Consider the following 19,171-nt stretch of genomic DNA (forward strand, 5'->3'; position numbering starts at 1 on the left):
AAACGGCGTTCGAAAGGCCTGTCAAATTTGTCGAAGGAAACCAAATTTCATTGACCTCGGGGTCACCGATGACGTCACAGGTCAGGTCAAAGATGAAATGTTTCACCGTTCACGGGTCATCTAGGGAATGCGCTATAACACCGAAGAAAACGCATTTTGTCGAGAATCAGCGATAGGGCGTCAGTTGCCTAGTACATATATTGCTATAAGAGGTCACTGACATTACCAGGTCAGGTCACAGGTCAGGTCACCAAGGGTCACAGGTCAGGTCACATGAACCTAACTAGGTACTAAGGTTGTGCGATGCATGTTTTATGGCCAATTTTTCATTTCCAACTCAATGGTGTTGGTTATAAGACGATCAGGTACGGCTTAGGCCACTTTCTGGTGGAGGTCAGGTCAAGGTCAGGTCAAAAAAGGTCAAATTTCAAAGTTGATATTTTTGCATAAAATGGGTATTGATTCGATGCAGCTTGTCACGGGGAGTCTAATGGTGGTCTTTGTTTTGCGCTACGAGGTCTAGAATTGCAAAAAATTGAGTTTGCAAATTTGACGTCATCAATTTTGAACAGTTTTTTCGCTGTAACTTGGCCAAAAAAAGAGGTATCGATCTCAAATTTGGTATGTTGATAGAAGGCGGTAAGGACTATCACATATATTCCAGTTTTTCGAAATTCAAAAAACTTTTTGGATTTTTCGGCTATTATAATCAAAAAATCTATTTTTTGATTTTTGGGGGTCAAAATCCAAAAATTTCAAAAATTCGAGATAGCAGTTTTGTAGCCCTGTCGATTCTACAGCTTTTATGTCTTTATCGTTTTTCTGTATTTGCAAAGCTATAGGCCTGACAGCTCTTCCCGCGAAACCCTTTTTTGGGTCGAAAACGGCAGAACATGACGTCACTCTGACGTCATTTCCGGCCAACCTATCATAGCCTTTGGATAAATTTTTGGTCACAATGTGTAAAATTGATGTCCGGGAGGGTACTGAACGTTTGGTGACGATCGGCGCAGCGGTTCTGGAGATATATTGAAAAGTCTGGAGGGGGGGGGGCAAAAAATAGCCCCCCCCCACCAGGGCGCGGGTTAAATCAGAAGTGCAGTTTTATAGCATTGCGAATTTAATGCATATTTACAGATAATGTCAGCTGATTCATTTCCATGTAAAACATTGAAGCAACCTTCAACCATCGCTCACACTCGGCCGTTGTCCTCCTTAGCCGTCCAGTTTTCGGCCGTTTTGTCGCGCCCGTCTCCCTTACTATGGCACGACGTGCACACCATCTACGTTACGATGACATCACTACGAATTACGATGACGATGTAATTCTTCGGCGACCATCGACATGCTTTTATCTTATTCTAACAAAGCTATTAGCTTACCCTTTTAAAATCGCCAATGCTGTCAGCTGTGTGCTTTATTACCGTGCTCTACCGGACATGCGCAACTTGACGGTGACTATTATAGCTACGAGCTAGCGCCCATTAGAGCCGACCACTAAACGCCCGTTTTGTGTCAGCCCACACAGCTCCAATATTGGCCTGGAGCAACGGACGGGGTCAAGGGAGATTGACATAAGCGTGACCTCTTGCCGGCCACTATCTGATTTGACTCTGGTTTCGGATCATCATCATCATCATCATCATCATCATCATCAACATCACCATCATCATGTTTATTGGCACAAACTCTGATTAAAAGACGCAAATTTAATGGAGAATTGACACAAACGCTCGCTGCTTATTTCGAGGTGCAACTCTCAGAACATGCAAACACTCGCGCGCACCTACACACCTAGCACACACACACTTCACACAATCGCGTCTCCTCAGCTAGGCTCGACCGCCGCCACGTCGCTGGATGCTGGTGGTCTCCGCACATGTACGTGTTGCCAAAGCTACTCATTCCAAGCATACACACTCGTGAACGTTAGGTATAAAAAAAATAGGCAAACTCGGCGCGATTTATGTAAAAATTTAGCTACTTCGCTGCACAATAGGGGTGGCTCTAAACAACTAATTAATGCTGCTCCTTTGCGCTTTCAAAGACGGTGCATGTAGTGTGAAAGGGTGCTGCATTTTCCCTCCAACCGGCTTTGGACGAAGCACAACGCTCACCAACCCCACCGAACCCGCAAAAGACCAACGAAATAAATGAAGTTTGTGCTTACCCGTGTATAGTTACTATCAACATAATACACGATACAAGAATGACCTGCCTCGCCCTCACGGCGTCTAGGCTTGAACCAAAACAAAACGCACTCAGGTGCACACGGCACAACAGCCGGGACGACATCCCTCGACTTCTCCGCGCTCATTCTTCCCATACAGTTCACACTAGAGATGTCAACCAGATACCAACTTTTTGGCATACCGATACCAAACCGATACCAACTTGGTATTTGATATTTCAATCGTAATGTGTTCGGTATTTTGTTGGTATCATGAACCCTCACTAATGTATTAGAGGCTTAGAAATCGGTAAAAAGTTGGTTTTTCCCTCATGTTCCCAAGTTGGTTTGGTTTCGGTATTTTCTCACGGTTTTGTTTGGTATTTGGTTTGGTATCGGTATTCCGATTTTCCGTAATTGACACCACTAGTTCACACCATCGCAGGGGGAGTAAGCTGCACCAGAGATACGGGACGACGCAGGTACCGTTTCAGCGTTTGTGTCCCGTGCCAGTTCGGAGCGAAGAATGACCCAGCGCCAGGGCGGGCGGATCAGCTGGTGCACGCACGCACAGATCACGCTATACGTGGCGAGCCTCATTTCCTGCATGGAAAGGTTGTTTAGATGCGCTGAAACGCTGCATTTTTGCATTATGCCTAAAAGTTTGCAAAAATCGGCCACTGCTAGTCGCATAAAGTGCGCGGCTCGAGCGTCGACGCAGGACGGTCACCGGGCAAACTGAAATAGATGACGATAAGAGCTGTTGATGATTGTTTTTACGTTTTGTCTTGCCGTTTCAATGTTCTATTACCAAAAATGATCACTGTTTTCTAGATAAACTAGCAATTCTTCTGTAATTAACCTTTCAAAAGGTATGGATATTGGACAGCATCGTGACTTCATTATTGACTCGAAATAAATTGATTCGACTGTTTTAAGAGTGCTCGTTTCAAGGTGTCAATTTTTTCTGCGTTTTTCTATCTCGCTTAGTTGTCAACTCCTGCGATGTGATCGTTTTGATCATTCCTCCTCCTCGTACCAAATCAAGATGACGGAAACCCCCAACCCGGAGCGGATAAAAATGAGCGTTGTGGTGATCAGATATTGCAGTTTATTGGTACATTAGTACACGGCACCCACACGTAAATCAAAACACAGGAGCGACCATACAACATACCATACAGACCATCAACCATCAATCAAATATAAACACAGCGAATAAAGTCAACACACCACAGGCGGCTATGTACAAACTCATGGCTGCTCAAAAATACAACAGATTAAAATATACAAACGCCGTCACGGTCTCAGAGTGTGCCGCTGAACTCTGAGCCGGAGAGGGAAGAATGGCTGTGGGCCGGCCCTGTGCTGCTCTGCGCCACTGCTGGCGAGGACCTGACGCACCAGGGCTAGGATGTCGTCAGCCTCCTCTCCAGCTGCGGCAGTCTGAGGGGTCTGCTCGCCGCCCGGCCGTCGGTGTTCATTCGGACCGAGGAGCTCTGCTGACTGCGACTGAGAGGGTGTCTTGTCAGGTTCTGCTTCCGCCTGTTTGGTATGTTCGGCGTCCTCAGTGTCCTCCGTTTGACCATTGCTGTCTGGCCGCTTCTCACCAACACGCGGTATTATTAATTCCGCATAGTTGGCGACCTGCGGCTTCGCTGTGGTCGTCGGGGTCGGATGGGGAGAAGTCGTCCCACCGAAGGCCTGCTCCTGCTTTTCAATGGCAGGTAGCACTGTTCCCGTCAGCTTGTCTACTGGATCAGCTGTTTGGTGGGCAGACTCAGCGTTCCAGAGGCCATACGTTGGAAACAGGTTCCACAGGGCTACCACGAACAGTAGAGGCACCAGTGGGAAGAAGAACAGCTTGGTCATGGTGCCTAGCTCCCAAAGGAAGCTCCTTCCCGTGCCAACTTCCCACTGCTGCGCTCTACTGCCGTAGTAGCCGCGGATGTCCCGTTTCGCCCTGTGAGCTCTCTCCTGCCAGGGGAACCGCAGTAGCTCCCCACCCTCCCGACAGACCCCCAGCGCGCCGTCCAGCCCGAACCCGAGGATGGTCAGCTGGCAGAGGCGCTCGTCGATGCTGCGACGCTGGTACCGCAGCACGCTCTCCGAGATGTTGCCGCTGCCGGCTAGCGCGTGCAGAGCCATGCTCAGCACCTTGGCGCCCAGCAGTTTGACCAGGCTGGTCGCGGCGCTGGGCAACCGGCAGCCGAACTCGGCGTCGAAGCGGCGGGTGACGCGTGGCTGGGGCATCAGGTGGTGGGCGTCCAGCAGCGGCAGCGTCGGCACGTAGCGGCGCAGCGAGCCGGCGGCCCGGTTCAGCTGGCGGACGATGGTCTGGCTGAGCAGCCGGCCCACCTCGTCTACCTCCTCGTCGGTGATTGACTCCCAGAGCGAGTGGTCGAGCGCGTCCAGCGCCAGCAGCTTGACCAGGTCCCACTTCTCGGCCGGCGTGCGGTACAGCAGGGTCGCCAGCCGGACGCTGAGCTCCTGGGCCGTGCGCGGGAACCGCCAGGCGATGTCGGTGATCTCCTCCAGCATCTGCAGCGGCTCGTTGGGCGGCGGGTCGGAGCGAGAGATGCGGCACGGCTCCAGGAACAGCTCCTCGGCGAGCGCCCCGGGCAGCAGGCTCTGGAGCCAGCTCAGCAGGTCCTGGGTCGGCAGCGGACTCACCGGCACTGGAGGCGGGTAGAAGGGCACCTCCGGCCTCGGCAGCCGAGCTGGGGGAGGCCTGGGTCTTCGTGGCTTGGTGTAAGAATAGTCTGGGGTAATTTCGTTTGAATTGGGATCTTCGTCTTTTGGGGTTTTAACAACGTCAGGCAATGGGACAGCTTCAGTCAAGCTATTAGATGCCTGGTCGGATTTATCAGTTTTCTGTTGTGGTTTCAAAGGGAGGATTTTCTTCAACAGCTTCAAGAACGAGCTGATTTTTGGCGCTGCTGGGGGCCGCTTGACGTTCTCTGTGTTGATCAGGAGGGCGACGGGTCCGCGGTGGCTGGGAACGGCGTTTGGGGCCGCACTTGGCGGCTGAGCGGCAGGACGCACTGGAGGTCGAGCTGCAGGCCGGGCCGCGGACTGAGCCGGAGGACCGACCGGCGGGGGTCGGAGGCCGGAGTGGAGCGGCGCCGGCTCCCGCCAGGCGGGCCTGCTCAGCGCCTGGTCGAAGAAGGCCTCATATCGAACAGGCGGCCTCGTACTGGCGGTGGTGATGGTGCCCAAGATGCCGAGGGTTGCCACTAGTAGCAGAGCCGGACCGAGCATGACTGGGGACAGAAAAAAACGGATCAGTCACTTTGATCAGCGAGCAATCATGTTATACGGGTTAATAGGGACTGGGAAACAGACAACGCACCACCTGCTGTTATACATACATACATACTGAAAAGAAGCATTAGCTTGTATTGTATTTGTATTTACATTTAAGAGCGATCCACATACAAAGTGCGTGGCGATTACTGCTCAGAATCCGTATCCGCGGTTGCTAATCTAATCATTCAAAACAGTTGCACATTCACTCACGTCAAAACAAGGACAAAACACTCTTAGGACAGCCTCATCGCTTTTACCCACCCCTATCCTATTGGTCAGCGACGATGTGCTGATTCATCGTCCACGATTGCGGCTTTAACAGCGCGGGCGAAGCGGGCGGGAGGCAGCTGCGACAGGTGAGGTGGCAGGCTGTTCAGCAGAGCTGCAGCTCGATAGCCAAACCGCCGCTTGCCCGTTTCCAGCCGTGGACGGGGAAGATGGAAGAAGTGATCTTGTCTGGATGGTCTCTCGCGGATAGCGCTATTAGCGACGAACAGGGCTGCTAGTTGCTTAGGTTCACGGCGCTGTATGACCTTGTGTGCGATGACAAGGGTGTGGAAGTCGGACATACCGCGCGGGGACAACCACCCGAGTTTTGTTCGCAGGTCGGAGACATGGTCAAATTTACGGCGGCCGAAAATAACTCTAGCGGCGAAGTTAAGAATTTTTTGGAGTCGATCGAAATTTTTTTGGGACCCATTACCATAAACTGAAAGGCAGTACTGGATACGCGATACAACGAGTGCCGTCACGAGCGTTCGGATGATGCCATCTGGGAGACAGTGGCGCGCATGTGAAAGACCAATCAACAGTCCCGTACACCGGCGGCAGAGTTCAGAGACGTGTGCGTCCCATGACATAGTGCTGTCAAAAGTGACGCCAAGGTTCCCGACTTGTGCGCACGGTTGCAACGCTGCGTTGCGGAATGGTACTCTAAAGTCTGGTAATTTACGAAGATTTTGACGAGTGCCAAATACAATAAGCTGTGTTTTACTTGCGTTCACTTTGAGGGCGTTAGCGCAAAACCAGTCGTTGAGAGACGCGAGCGAGTCCTCCATGCGCGAGATGAGAACTTCGAGGTCCCGAGCTGGACCGCTAACCAAGACTTGAGTGTCATCGGCATACTGAAACACTTTTGCGTCGCCCGCGTATAGCGATAAGTTGTTAGAGAAAATGGTGAAAAGAAGCGGCCCTAACGCAGAGCCCTGGAAGACACCCATGGCATTAGAAAGAGGCCTAGACAGCACTCTACGTCCGGATACATCTTTCAAAGACACGCTCTGAGTGTGTCCATGTAGATAGGCGGCGAACCAGGAAATTTCAATGCCGTGTAACATCAGTTTTTGCATCAGAAGATCGTGGTCAATCACGTCGAAACATTTACTGAGATCGAGAAGGCATAGCATTGACAAATCCCCCCTATCAGTGGCGGCCAGGATGTGTTCAGTGACAGACAGCAACGCGGTTTCCGTGGAGTGCCGGGGGCGGAAGCCGTGCTGGGAGGATGCCAGAAGGTGATTATGGGAGAGGTAGGCGTAGAGCTGCTGATGGACAATGCGTTCAACTACTTTCATGATTACAGGAACTAGGGAAATGGGTCGGAAGTTTGCGGGGTCTGAAGGGTTACCAGACTTGAACAGAGGGTGAACTATGGAATGTTTCCATGAATCGGGGATGTCAGATTGGATTAAGCAGGTATTGATAATATGCAGGATGACACCACCAATAGCGGGGAATCCGAATTTCAGCATGCGGACACAGACGTTATCGGAGCCGCAGGCACTCGAGTTACGCATGCTGAAAATAATCCGCTCGAGCTCCCCCAGTGTTATCTCACGAAGTTGAAAACTGCATGCGCCGACACGGGTGAGACGCACATCCAAATCGGTGGGAGTGTTTTGGGCTCGGATCTCGTCAGCGACACGAGGACCGACAGATACAAAAAATGAATTTAAATCATCGGCAGATAGATCGGGCTGGACGTCTGGGCCGTCCTTCTTCGCGGCTACCACTGACCTGATGCACTGCCAAACTTTGTTGGGGCCCCGCTCCCCAATTTCCCTCCGTATCTCTATTCGCCTGTCTCGACGCACTGCCGCCCGGACTGAGCGGTTTAGGTCTCTGTATTCGCTCGAGTTGCGGCCTAGATGGCGAAGCGCAGCGCGACGTTGAGACATGAGGTTACGGGTGGCGGCGGAGACGGGAGGAGCGGTCGGGTTACGGATAGACACACGCTTGATTGGGGCATGGGCATCAAAAACAGGTACGAAGAACGACAAGAAAGCATGCCACTTGTCACTGACAGTTTCGGCAGAGAAGACATAATCCCAGTCGACATCGAGTAAGTCGTGATACAGTGCAGGGTGATCTAGGCGCTTAAAAGAGCGAGATGAGATAACGGCGGGCTTTTGACGCACTTTCGGCACATTGACAATCACGTCGATGATTTTATGGGGACTGAAGTGACAATAATTAACGCTGGTGTCACACACAAGTTCGCGTTTGTTAACAATACATACATCCAATAGAGAGCCGGAGGTAAAAGTTGGATTTGTTACTAGTTGATCTAAAGAATAATTCGATAAGAAGCTGATCAGATGTTGAGACGCGCGGAAATTCGGCCCCTTCAATAGGTCACAGTTGAGGTCCCCGCAGAGAACGAACGGAACTCTGGGGTAATCGATGAGGACCCGCTGCAGCTGGGCCTCGAGGTCCGTGAAGTCGGCGAGCAGGGCAGCCTCAGAGTGTCGGGGTGGCCGATAAAGGGAGCAGATGATTATCTGTTGGCCCTTGTCCAGCTTCAGCAGCGCCCACTGCGACTCCAGCTTGCTTTCGGAGCTCCCGCTGCCGGGGATCTTCAGTGTCATTGACGTCAAACTGTTTTTAGTGATGATGGCTACGCCGCCATAACCGCTGCCATCTGGGCGGTCCACACGACTGAGCGAGTAGCCCGGAATGACCAGGAGGCGTTTCGGGGTAGACGGACGTAGCCAGGTCTCGGAAAGCACCATTACGTCGTAGTTGCGACGAGCGAGTTCGCAGGTCAGCTCTTGAAGTTTGGGTTTGATACTTTGAATATTTAGGGCGCCGATCAGCAATTTGGGCGGGTCGGTCGGCCGGCTGGACTGGAGAGTCCTCGATGCGGGGCGGGGTCCACATGCCGCTTCCGCAGGGCTGAGGGGGCGTGATCGATTAAGACAGCGGATGAGACACGCGGGAAGACTGCGCCGGATAGTCTCGGCTACTTCACGAGTGGTGTCGTTGCTTAGTCGGTCACGCACCGCCATCAGATGTGCCCGGTCGTATGCACGTCTGGCAGATTCAGCAGTGTGATCGTCCCGTCGGTGGTCGCTGGCCGGTGTTTGGCACTCTACACGGCGAGACCCGTTCGGGGCCCCAGTGCCGGAAGCAGTCAGCTGTCCGCTGCTCCCATGTCCCCTCGCACGCCGAGCGCGCCAGCCCGCGCGGCGGCCGCGCCGAGCGGGCCGCCGGGGCAGGGGGGAAGGGTCGGCCGGCATTGTTCGTTTAGCCGGCTACTGGCGTCTCAGGCGCCGGCCGGTCCCGGTAGGGGTTGGTCGCCATGACAACCGAGGACGGTTGGCAGAGGGCGGGGAAGTCGTTGAAAGCATCCGCGTCGGAAAGGAAATAGTCCTGCAGATATTGGCGATTGTCTTGCAAGCGAGAGCAGATAGACGCATAAAAATAACACCGTTGGATGCGTCTTTCAAAAATGCATCAATCTTCAACTGACAATGATTGCGTCTCTACGATGAATTTTCTGGTGGCTTCACGACAGCATCATCGATTGACGGGTACCAAAAATTTTAAACAATGAATAATATCCAGATCAGTTCACTCACAGGTCTGGTGACTTCAATGCAGATGCAGGGCAAGTAGTAGAACACTGAGAACACATGATTCCAATCACACCGAAGTTTTTCCCGCTCAAATGCTAAAAAACCGCGGAGCGGCCGGGGTTCGCCTGTATAGCGCTCGACCCGGCGCGCGCCTGGTAGCTTGTCATTGTAAAGGGAAAAAAAAACGCTGGGTTGTATATCTTATAGCATGCAATTCCTTCAGCATATAGATACAGCCCACCGCTAAAGTAATGTAGGGTTTTACCAATCTCAACGGTTGGCTTTTACTGGCGATTGTTTAATGCGGAGTGATCGAAAAGAAGATGTCAATAGCTAAAGTTGCAGCTGCAAGGGTGACGATACATATAAGCTACATTCAAAGTTTCATTGTAGTCTGGCTAATCGTTCCTAAGCTTCAGAAGCAGAACATACCCATGACTGAAACCCCACATTACTTCTGCTGTGGACTGTACGTACACAGCCGTTTCGTTACCTAAGCGGCGAATCGATGATGCTGTGCCGCAATGCACACCGGTCTCCCGGTACAGCCTATAAGACACAGCGCACTTGGAGCCTCCGGGGGAAAATTGAAGCGAACAAGCCCACAAGTGACAAAGGAAACAAAATTAACAACGTGAGATAAGGTGAGCATTAGTGATGTCAATTACGGAAAATCGGAATACCGATACCAAACCAAATACCAACCAAAACCACGAGAAAATACCGAAACCAAACCAACTTGGGAAAATGAGGGAAATACCAACTTTTTACCGATTTCTTAGCCTCTTATAGGTACATACGTGAGGGTTCATGATACCAACAAAATACCAAACACATTACGATTGAAATACCAAATACCAAGTTGGCATCGATTCGGTATCGGTATACCAAAAAGTTGATATCCGATTGACATCTCTAGTGAGCATTTATTTGCTCAGTGAAGCCTTCATCTATCATTTGACCACATGACTGTGGCATTTGTCAGCCGAGATGAATATGTTAAATTTTAAGTGCTTTGTATGAAGCACAGCCCAGTTTTGAACGTCTTGTTCCATAATAAATTCCAGCAAGCATTTGCGAAGTCATCTCACATCTGCTGAAGCATTATTGAACATATAGGTATGTAAGTACCACTGGTTACCTATAATTATTAGTATTTTCCAAATAGTTTCCATTTACAGATAGACACATTTATCTACTTTGTCTGTCATGTGTTTCTTAAATTATAATTGCAAAATTTACCGTTGACATAAATGTAAAATATGTGTCATGGCTTACGATTAACATTTAAATCATAAACCGTTTACGAGCAAAACAGTTGTCTCTTGCATCGGCAGCCTGATAAATGGAACGCACTGCAGCGAATGACTCATGTCCGTGCATGTCATTTTGCCAACTACGTTACTATCAGCATAGTTATAACAATTAACACTTGCATTTCCAAAAACAAATACGACATTCATAAGCAAGTGCATGAACACAACCATCAAAACACAGTGACCTCGCAGCTGCACCCACCTGCTGATCGGCTTCGGGTGGGACCACGGCAGTCGTTCATCAGCTCTCTGCAGGTGGACGCTGCGGTCGCCCGTCAGGTCTCTGGGGTCAGCGGCTCCCCTCTGCGCGCAACTGGCACCCCGCGCAGACCGGGGCACCGCGCTGTTACCCTCGAGCGAGCCCCGGAGGCTCGCCACCGGCCCTCCGCTGATAGTGGACACCGGCGGAGCCCGCGGGGGCGGCCCTGTGCCCTCCCCTCCCGGAACCGTCCAAAACCCTGTCAGCCCGCCGGCCCCGCCATTGAGATCTTGTTTTCGTGACCCTGTTTAGCGGCAGCAGCTGGATTCTCACGGTGGGTACCCACTACTTCCTGGTTTTGAGGCACAGCGTGCGCTATGAATAACGTGGGTCGAGCAATGACGATGACGACATAAAAAATCAAAAAATAATTTCAAAACGCTCCATGCAGGCATGACTTTGATGTTTCACATTTGTTGTTTCCTTTTTGGCAATCATGAGAAACGAAAAATAAGCAAGCATAGGTACCTAGGGGAAAGTGGGGTAAGACGGGCACCTTAACTTTGGAGCCATTTTTCGGCCGGTTAGAAACATCATAGAAACGGGAAACTGAGTGAAAACCTTTTTGTAGACATTTAACTTCCATTTGCCAGAAGGTGAGACTTAGACCTGATTCAACAAATTAACTGCAGCTATTTTTGCAAAACCTTGCAAAAACCTTGCAAAAACCCACCCATGGGGTAAGACGGTCACATGGGTAGGGCAAGACGGCCAGCTTCTTTCACCGACCAGCACAGCTCGCAACAAATGCCTGAGATTAGCCGCATTGATACAGTCGGCCGTTGGTCTCAAGTGCTTCGGAAATGGCAGTAGGTATACGAGATTCGCGCAGAAGGCGTATGCTCGTATATAGGCCCTAGTTCAGCACCCACGTAGAACCGTTTTTCACATTCATTATTCGAGAATAAATCGAAGAAAAAATCTCATGATCTTCCGATTTTCAAACTCAAGATTTACATTTCTTGTGGCATAGAAAGCATGAATCATGTTGGATTCATGTTATCTACGCTTGAGGTATTTTTGAAATTTGGGGAAATTTCAAAAACCGGAATATACCGGAATGTATGTCAGAGAACAAATTAATGCCCTTGCACACACGTCAAAAATCAACAAAATGCCTCTAAACTGCCACAGATATAACTATTTTGAAGACTAAAAATATAGTGAGTGTAGTTTATTTATGATGCTTATGCATTACTCTCTGACTAAATATGAACGTTGTCGTCTCTTTTACGTAACGTAATGAAATGTTTGTCATTCTAAACCGGCTCATTTTGACGCTTTTCGAACTTCCTGTGACGTCTAGGTCCAAGAAAAATGGCCAGGGATGTTTTGTGGCTGCATATGTATGACATGCCTTCATAAAGACTCGAATATTCACAATATAGCATGCCGCTCTATACGATTCACGTAAGTGTCCTCTGATTGAGCGAGGCCAGCGTCTCTTTTGATGTCACAGGTCATAGCTATTCAGATGACTATCCAAATGTCAGATCTATGATATACATCATATCCAGACTCATTTTAGAACCTACTTTCGTCTTTTATGACCGGCTTCTCGTCATTGTTGATTGGGCGGATTTGACCTATTTTGACCTCCCTGTGACGTCACTGGTCAAATATCGAGGTCACCGAGAGTCTAGCTTATGCATCTTGATGAGCTCTTTGAATGCCGTTTAAATTTTTCCGATCCGACTATTGGTTTCGCGGAGAAATGGCGGGGGCCATTTGCCCCCTCCCCCGTAATGCAGAACCTGGAGCCTGCCTGCGCGGGTTAACGCTCTTACTGGGATTAGCTCTTAGATTTGACCTAGGACCAACGGTTTAACCTCCAGAGGGCAAAAACTCGAAAAGTAGCAATCTTTACGAAAAACGTTTTTCCGCGTCTTGCTAGCTTTCTTATTTCGGAGACAACCTGGTGTGGCCAAATAGCCCCCTCCCCCCCCCACCATGGAAAAATTGGCTAAGACCCCCACCCGGGTGCGGATTAATAAATACCAGAATACATGTTACAGAAGTACATTCCGTGCACCTTTTATTCAATTATCCCAAAAATCAATTAGAAAATACAGTAGCTTTTGATATTTTAGGGACGTCACAACACAATAATTTTTTTATAAAAAATAAAATAAAGTTAGGGGTTCTTCATAGACCATGAAGAAGAAGCAAAATAGCACCATTCAATTACCCGTGCAAAACTGCATCAGAACTTCGAACCTAGTTGTGCTTTTAAAACCAACTTCAAAATTTGGCCCCACATGACTTGACCTTGATTTGACGTCGACCCGAACTTCATCCAGATTCGGTCTAAATTAGCCGTTTTCACGACGGGCTATCCGGCGAGTGCACCTAATTTGACCAAATCTGCACCTAATCTCTTTTACAGCAAATATCTTTATTTTATGAATTTATTTCAGTGTTTTAATCGATGATACACTCTGATAATATGACAAAGCAGGGATATAAGCAGTTAGTGCAGCCCTAGCTGATAGCTACTAAGAGACACACGCCACAGAACCTAATTTGACCAAATCTGCACCTAACCTGCACCAAATGTGCACCAAATGTGTACCAGATGGCCGTCGTGAAAACAGCTATTACTAATTGAATATAAGTCCATTGATTTACATGCGTCAAAAGACCCATAAAACATGTGTCGCACATATCCTATTTAACACTCGCACCGACGGGGGTCTGCGCCAACTTCGTACCGACGGGGGGGGGCGGATGACCGCCCCCCTGAGATCTCGAGAACGAAGCAAGATAGCGACAAGCGGTAAACGGCATCGGATACGCACGGACAAGGTCTACAATTTTTACTAAGGTCATTTTCAGGTCAGGTCAAAGATGACGTCACAGGGGTAAAAAAAAGTCAAAATGGCGGCGCTAGATATGGAGAGTTTTTCTCGAATAACTTTTCGAATAAGTCAAGATAGGAACAAACTAAGGGCATCATCGTAATCCTCTCGTCAATCCGCATCGAATGATATATATATATATATATATATATATATATATATATATATATATATATATATATATATATATATATATATATATTATATATATATATATATATATATATATATATATATATATATATATATAACCGTAGCTGTTGTATTGTCACGCCTTAAGAGGGTAATCTAGGAGCGCAGGTGTGGAGTAATTTTTCTTTGTCCAACTGTCACTGTAATTTGTAATATTACCATTTAGACGCTGAAACTACCTATGCAAGGTAGCCTTGCTAGAAATATAGTGTGCCAATTTTTGTTCAATAAATCAGTACGATCCACGATCGGTAACTCGTTCATCCTAGTCAAGCTCAGAGCTACCGACACGGGCCCACATCGGGAGTCTCCTCCTCCCTTGGAGTTGTGTGGTGCCGACGGTGGCGGATGGTAGTCTCTGCCTTGACAATCCTTTCACTCCCTCTCACAACGAGAGGTGAACTACTAGCGGTATACACTGCTATATATATATATATATATATATATATATATATATATATATATATATATATATATATATATATATATATATATATATATATATATATATAACTCGGCTTTACCGGACAGTTTCGTGGTCTTTATTGCCACTGCTTCAGCGAAATGTATTGTCACATTTGTCACATTTTCACAAAATTTCAAAATTGGCGATGGGAAGTACACATGCGCTATAAAAATCGCTACCTCTTGTAGGTGATCCAAAGACACAATAACAAAGACACAATTATAAGACAATACCAGAGACACAATCAGGATTATATATACAAAAGCGTTTTATATATATATATTAGGGTGGCACTTAAAAATCAATTTTTGATTTTTAATGCGTGCGGGTGGTTTTCTAGTTCTATTCCCGTAAAAAATAAGGGAGGCAAATTTTTATGGGAAAATATTGATGTTTAGAGGTCGCGAATCAAGGTCAAAATTAATATTTTGGTAGCAGATTTCAATATCATTAAAATCGTTTCTGACTTTACTATTACGCTGTAATCGGATGATAATAAGGCATTTCGTAGTCATTTTCATATTGTTTATTGATATTTCATGCAGCTTCAGTCACACCAGAACGCTGGTCTATGTACTCCACTACTCCAGTTCCTCCTATTTAGTAGATTATTGGCGTCTCATTGGAGGGAGGGAGCTCCTTGTCGGGGTAGGTGCAGAACGAGTTCACGAAGGTCAGGTCTAGAGCCGGCGTAGTGGCAGTAGAGTCCCAAACCAGGCGGCGACGGCGGCGGCAAACTTGCAGGCAACGGACAGCGCACAGCGTTTGATGACCTGGGCCTCGGCCGCCGTCAGCCGGAGCCGCTCCCTGAAGAGGAAGGCATCCACAGTGCGGATGGTCTTTGCCATCCACCTAACTCAGTGGAGTACTCTGAGGCGGATAAACGGATGCCGTGCTTGGAACTCCACCGAGAGCAATTACGCAGAGCTCCGGAAGATTTCGGTAGTCTTCCCGGAGCTAGGCATAGTCCAGCGATGGAAGCTGACCAGCAGCTCGTCCCACTCCGGAACGTCGTCGGCGGCGAACGCCACCGGTGTGATCCTGTCAATGAAGTATGAACTCCCACCCGCCTTTGAACCTCTTAAACAGCCGTATGTAGAGGCCGCTCGAGATTCTAGGGCAGGTGGAGAAGGCCTTCTCTAGGACCAGCTCTTACACGTGGTGCCAGCAGGCCAGCTGAAGGACGGGCCGATCCAGCTTCTGCTCGATAAGGGTTAAAGTACCGTTCGCCAGCATGCTGTTCCCCGTCGTGGCGTCGAAGCAAAAGGCCGCAGTTCCGCTTCTCCAGTTCTTAGTCCCCAGCGCTGTGAGCATGGCCTCCTGTGCTTGGATGGAGGGGAGGTTGTGAACGGCGGGGAGCTTGGCCACCCCAATCCCTCCCCCTCCCTATCACCAGGACTTAGAATCGGTCGACGCTCCTTCTCTCGTGGTTCAGGATTCGCGGTTCAGCCGGAGTCGTATCCTAAGTTCCATGCCGCAGTTGATAATAGGCTCACGTGTTCTTCACACATTACGGTTGGGCAGTTTGGCCCGGTCGAGGCCAGTTCACTGTTGGAGACGTCCGTTCGCCCGCATGCGCTTGGGAGTGTGAGTCGACGTTTCTCCCTCATGGTATAGCCATCGTCAAAGACGTTCCCTCCGTGTGCGCGCCGCAGCAGCCGGGTGCATCTGTTGCTGGCACTGGCACTAAAGTCGGAAGAAGCGCCCACGGAAGAACATCCCGAAGGCACAATAAACCAGTGCAGGTCAATGCACACTTTCGCCTCTGCTTTCGCCCGCCGGCGATAGCTGACTCCAACTTCTTCACATTCTCTTCGACAGAAAAGGAGCATGTCTCAAGAACCGATAAAACCGTGGGGCTCGTCCTCCCTTTGGAACAGGAGAGACCGGTCACTACTCACACTAATCAGAGGATATGACCTCCACTGTGAGAAGGCACCGGTCGCAGGCCAAAACAGGCCTGACATGGGTAAAACAGCCTAGATCAGACCTGTCTTGGCCGACCTGGACTGGCTACGATCGGCCGGAAGTGATGGGATAAACAATTGTTACACAAATAAAGGTCAAAATACGTCGGAAATGACGCTTAATGACCACATATGTCATTCCAAATAGGTTTAAAGCAGTTTCCAAAAAGTTGATTTTTTCCTCAAAAATGTCAACTTTGACCTCAATTCGCGACCCTACATATCAACATTTTTCAAAATCATTTTGCACACATTACTTTTTTACGGGAATGGAACAAGAAAACCACCCGCACGCCTAAAAATCGGATAACATAAAATTCACCCTATTGCTAAGTGCCACCCTAATATATATATATATATATATATATATATATATATATATATATATATGTTACGGCCCTTTTGAAAACCCGGCCCGTATTAATGCTGCCCGGCCCGCATTAATACTGACCGGAGACCTGGCCCGTATTAATACGGGCCGGTCAGCATTAATGTGGGCCGCCTTGCCGGTCGGTATTAATGCGGCCGATTTAGGTGGGCAGTATGAATGCTGCCCACCTTTTATTTCAAAACTTATCCGTCTGCTGCAAAATCAATTACATTAGCATGTCTTTATAGACGGCGGCTTACTGATAAAAGTTGAACGCCATGTGTAAATATTCGCCAACCCCGCCTCGAACCCACAACCATTCGATTACAAGACCGGAACACATACCCCGAGACTAGCGAACAGATCGAAAGGCAGTGAATTGGGCAAGCAGTTCAAAATAGTGCTCGGCAATGATATGGAACAAAACGTGCTCGAGAAAATAGATGCTATTTATTATACGTGATTAACCCGCGCCCCGCTGGGGGGGGGGGGCAGAATCTGCTCCCCTCCCGTTTTTCGCCAATAACTTCTAAACGCGTTATGCCAGCGACGTCAAACTTTCGGTACCTTATCATACATCAATTTGACACGTTCCCTGAAAATTTGAGCGAAATCCGTCGGAAAATTTTTGAGAAATTGACGTTTTAGTGACGTCATGTTCGCCATTTTCGCCTCAAAAACGGCAAAATTTCAAACGCCGCTAACATCTTCATTTTTAAAGGAATCAAGACATAACAAAAAAGGTTATGCGTGATTTCACTTTGTCTATCAAATGGCTATCTCGGTTTTTTGAAAATTTTGGATTTTGGCCCAAATTTTTTTCTTCAAAAAACTGACTTTTTTGGGAAAATGATAATAAAATCCAAAATTTTGAGTGTATCGAAAAACCGGAATATATGTCAGAGAAGTGGTCTATGTGCACCTACATACCAATTTTTGGAAGAATCGGTTCAAAAATGTGGGAGTTATTCAAAATTTTATGACGTCACGGCACACAAAATGTTTGAAAAATGATTTATTTTGGAAGTTTTGGACCTCGCACGGAAACAAAAATAGCACCATTCGATTCGCCGTGAAAAACTGCATCAGATAGACACCTTTTTAGGCCTCAAAAACCAACTTCAAAATTTGACCTCACTTGACCTGACCTTGACCTGACCTCGACCTGAAATTCATCCAAAGGTGGTCCATATCACTTATTGAGTGTGCCTATTGAATTCTATGAGTAAAGTGACCCATAAAACATTTGTCGCACATGCCCTTTACTATATTTTGTTTTTGGTGACCTGACCTGACCTGACATGACCTTGACCTTGACCTTTGAATGACATTGTATGCAACGAATATTGTCTTGGTAGTCTAAGAACACGTTTTGGGCAATCAGTCTCAGTCCATTCTTCGGCAACTACAGTGCAAGGCCGATACTGTAGAAACTTGCATTTTGTACCCTTGACCTGACCTTGACCTGACCTCTGACCTGCTTAAGCAAAAAAAAATTGGGCTCTTAAGATCTGCCTTGTTGAGAGCTTTCGATTGCCGTTTTCCCCGTCTTTCTACGACCATCGGTTCGGAAGTTAGGGAGGGGCAGAATCTGCCCCCCCCCCCCCCAACAGGGCGCGTATGGCTGAATAGCCCAGCGGGGCGCGGTTAAAAATAGTTCAAAACACCATTTAGAGAAAACAAACGAGGGTTTATCATAATTTTGTAGAGACAACCAGCAATGTTCATCTAGACGTTGCCCAGGGTAATAAAAGCAGGTCTAACACATCGCCCAAGGTCACCTCAGGGAGTGCCGACCCTGCCGCGCAGATACGGAAAGGAAGCAAGAACCGACAAAGGGACGAGATAGAAGTCGAGACCGTGATACGCCAAAACGCGAAAGCAGGTTAGAAGGGAAGTTCAATCCGTAAGTAAACCATCTTCTGACACCCGGAACGGCAAAGGTGAGCGCTAATGGCACCGTGCTGTGCAACGCGATGCAGCACGGAACATTAGCGCCGGACGGACGGGTGTCTACCGGCCGGCCCACGCACACCGACGGGCGGGTGCCTACTGGCCCCGCGCGGAGAGTGTCCGTACACGGGAGCATAGATGGCGCGTCGAGCGGCCAGAGTTTATTATATATCTAGGGAGCGCAGCCTGAAAACAAGTTCTATGGGAAAATTGCTTTATTATTTAATACTTATCGAATATTTAGCCAGTCTTGTACACTGCCCTACCACCACGAAATCAATATTAACTAATTATTATGCGCTTTGTTATTTCGCGGAACGGCAACATGGCTCCTCAGCGGTACAAGGTGCCCCGCCTCGTCAGCCGCAGCAGTGCCGGCTTGGTCGTCCTCCATGTGCGGTGTGTCCGGCGCGAGCGTCGGAACGAGAGCCGCTGTAACGAATGAGCATTGAAT

The 19,171-nt window shown here is 48.5% G+C and overlaps 1 protein-coding gene across 1 annotated transcript; it reads right to left on the reverse strand.

The window, feature by feature from the left end:
- Positions 1 to 3,266: 3,266 nt before the first annotated feature.
- On the reverse strand, positions 3,267 to 11,036 carry LOC122366960. The gene is made up of 2 exons (XM_043339664.1): positions 10,855 to 11,036; positions 3,267 to 5,433 (listed from the first exon to the last, which is right to left on the reverse strand). The coding sequence occupies exons 1-2, from the start codon at positions 10,892 to 10,894 to the stop codon at positions 3,470 to 3,472; spliced, it is 2,004 nt and encodes a 667-aa protein (XP_043195599.1). The 5' UTR covers positions 10,895 to 11,036; the 3' UTR covers positions 3,267 to 3,469.
- Positions 11,037 to 19,171: the final 8,135 nt, after the last annotated feature.

Source organism: Amphibalanus amphitrite, unplaced genomic scaffold (assembly GCF_019059575.1).
Source record: "Amphibalanus amphitrite isolate SeventyFive unplaced genomic scaffold, NRLGWU_Aamphi_draft 000030F_arrow, whole genome shotgun sequence".
Classification (NCBI taxonomy): domain Eukaryota; kingdom Metazoa; phylum Arthropoda; class Thecostraca; order Balanomorpha; family Balanidae; genus Amphibalanus; species Amphibalanus amphitrite.

Coding starts and splice junctions, on each gene's coding strand:
- LOC122366960 (XM_043339664.1), bottom strand. CDS start 10,894: ATGAACGACTGCCGTGGTCCCACCCGAAGCCGATCAGCAG. Junction 5,434..10,854: donor CACCCGAAGCCGATCAGCAG/GTGGGTGCAGCT, acceptor TTCTGTCCCCAG/TCATGCTCGGTCCGGCTCTG.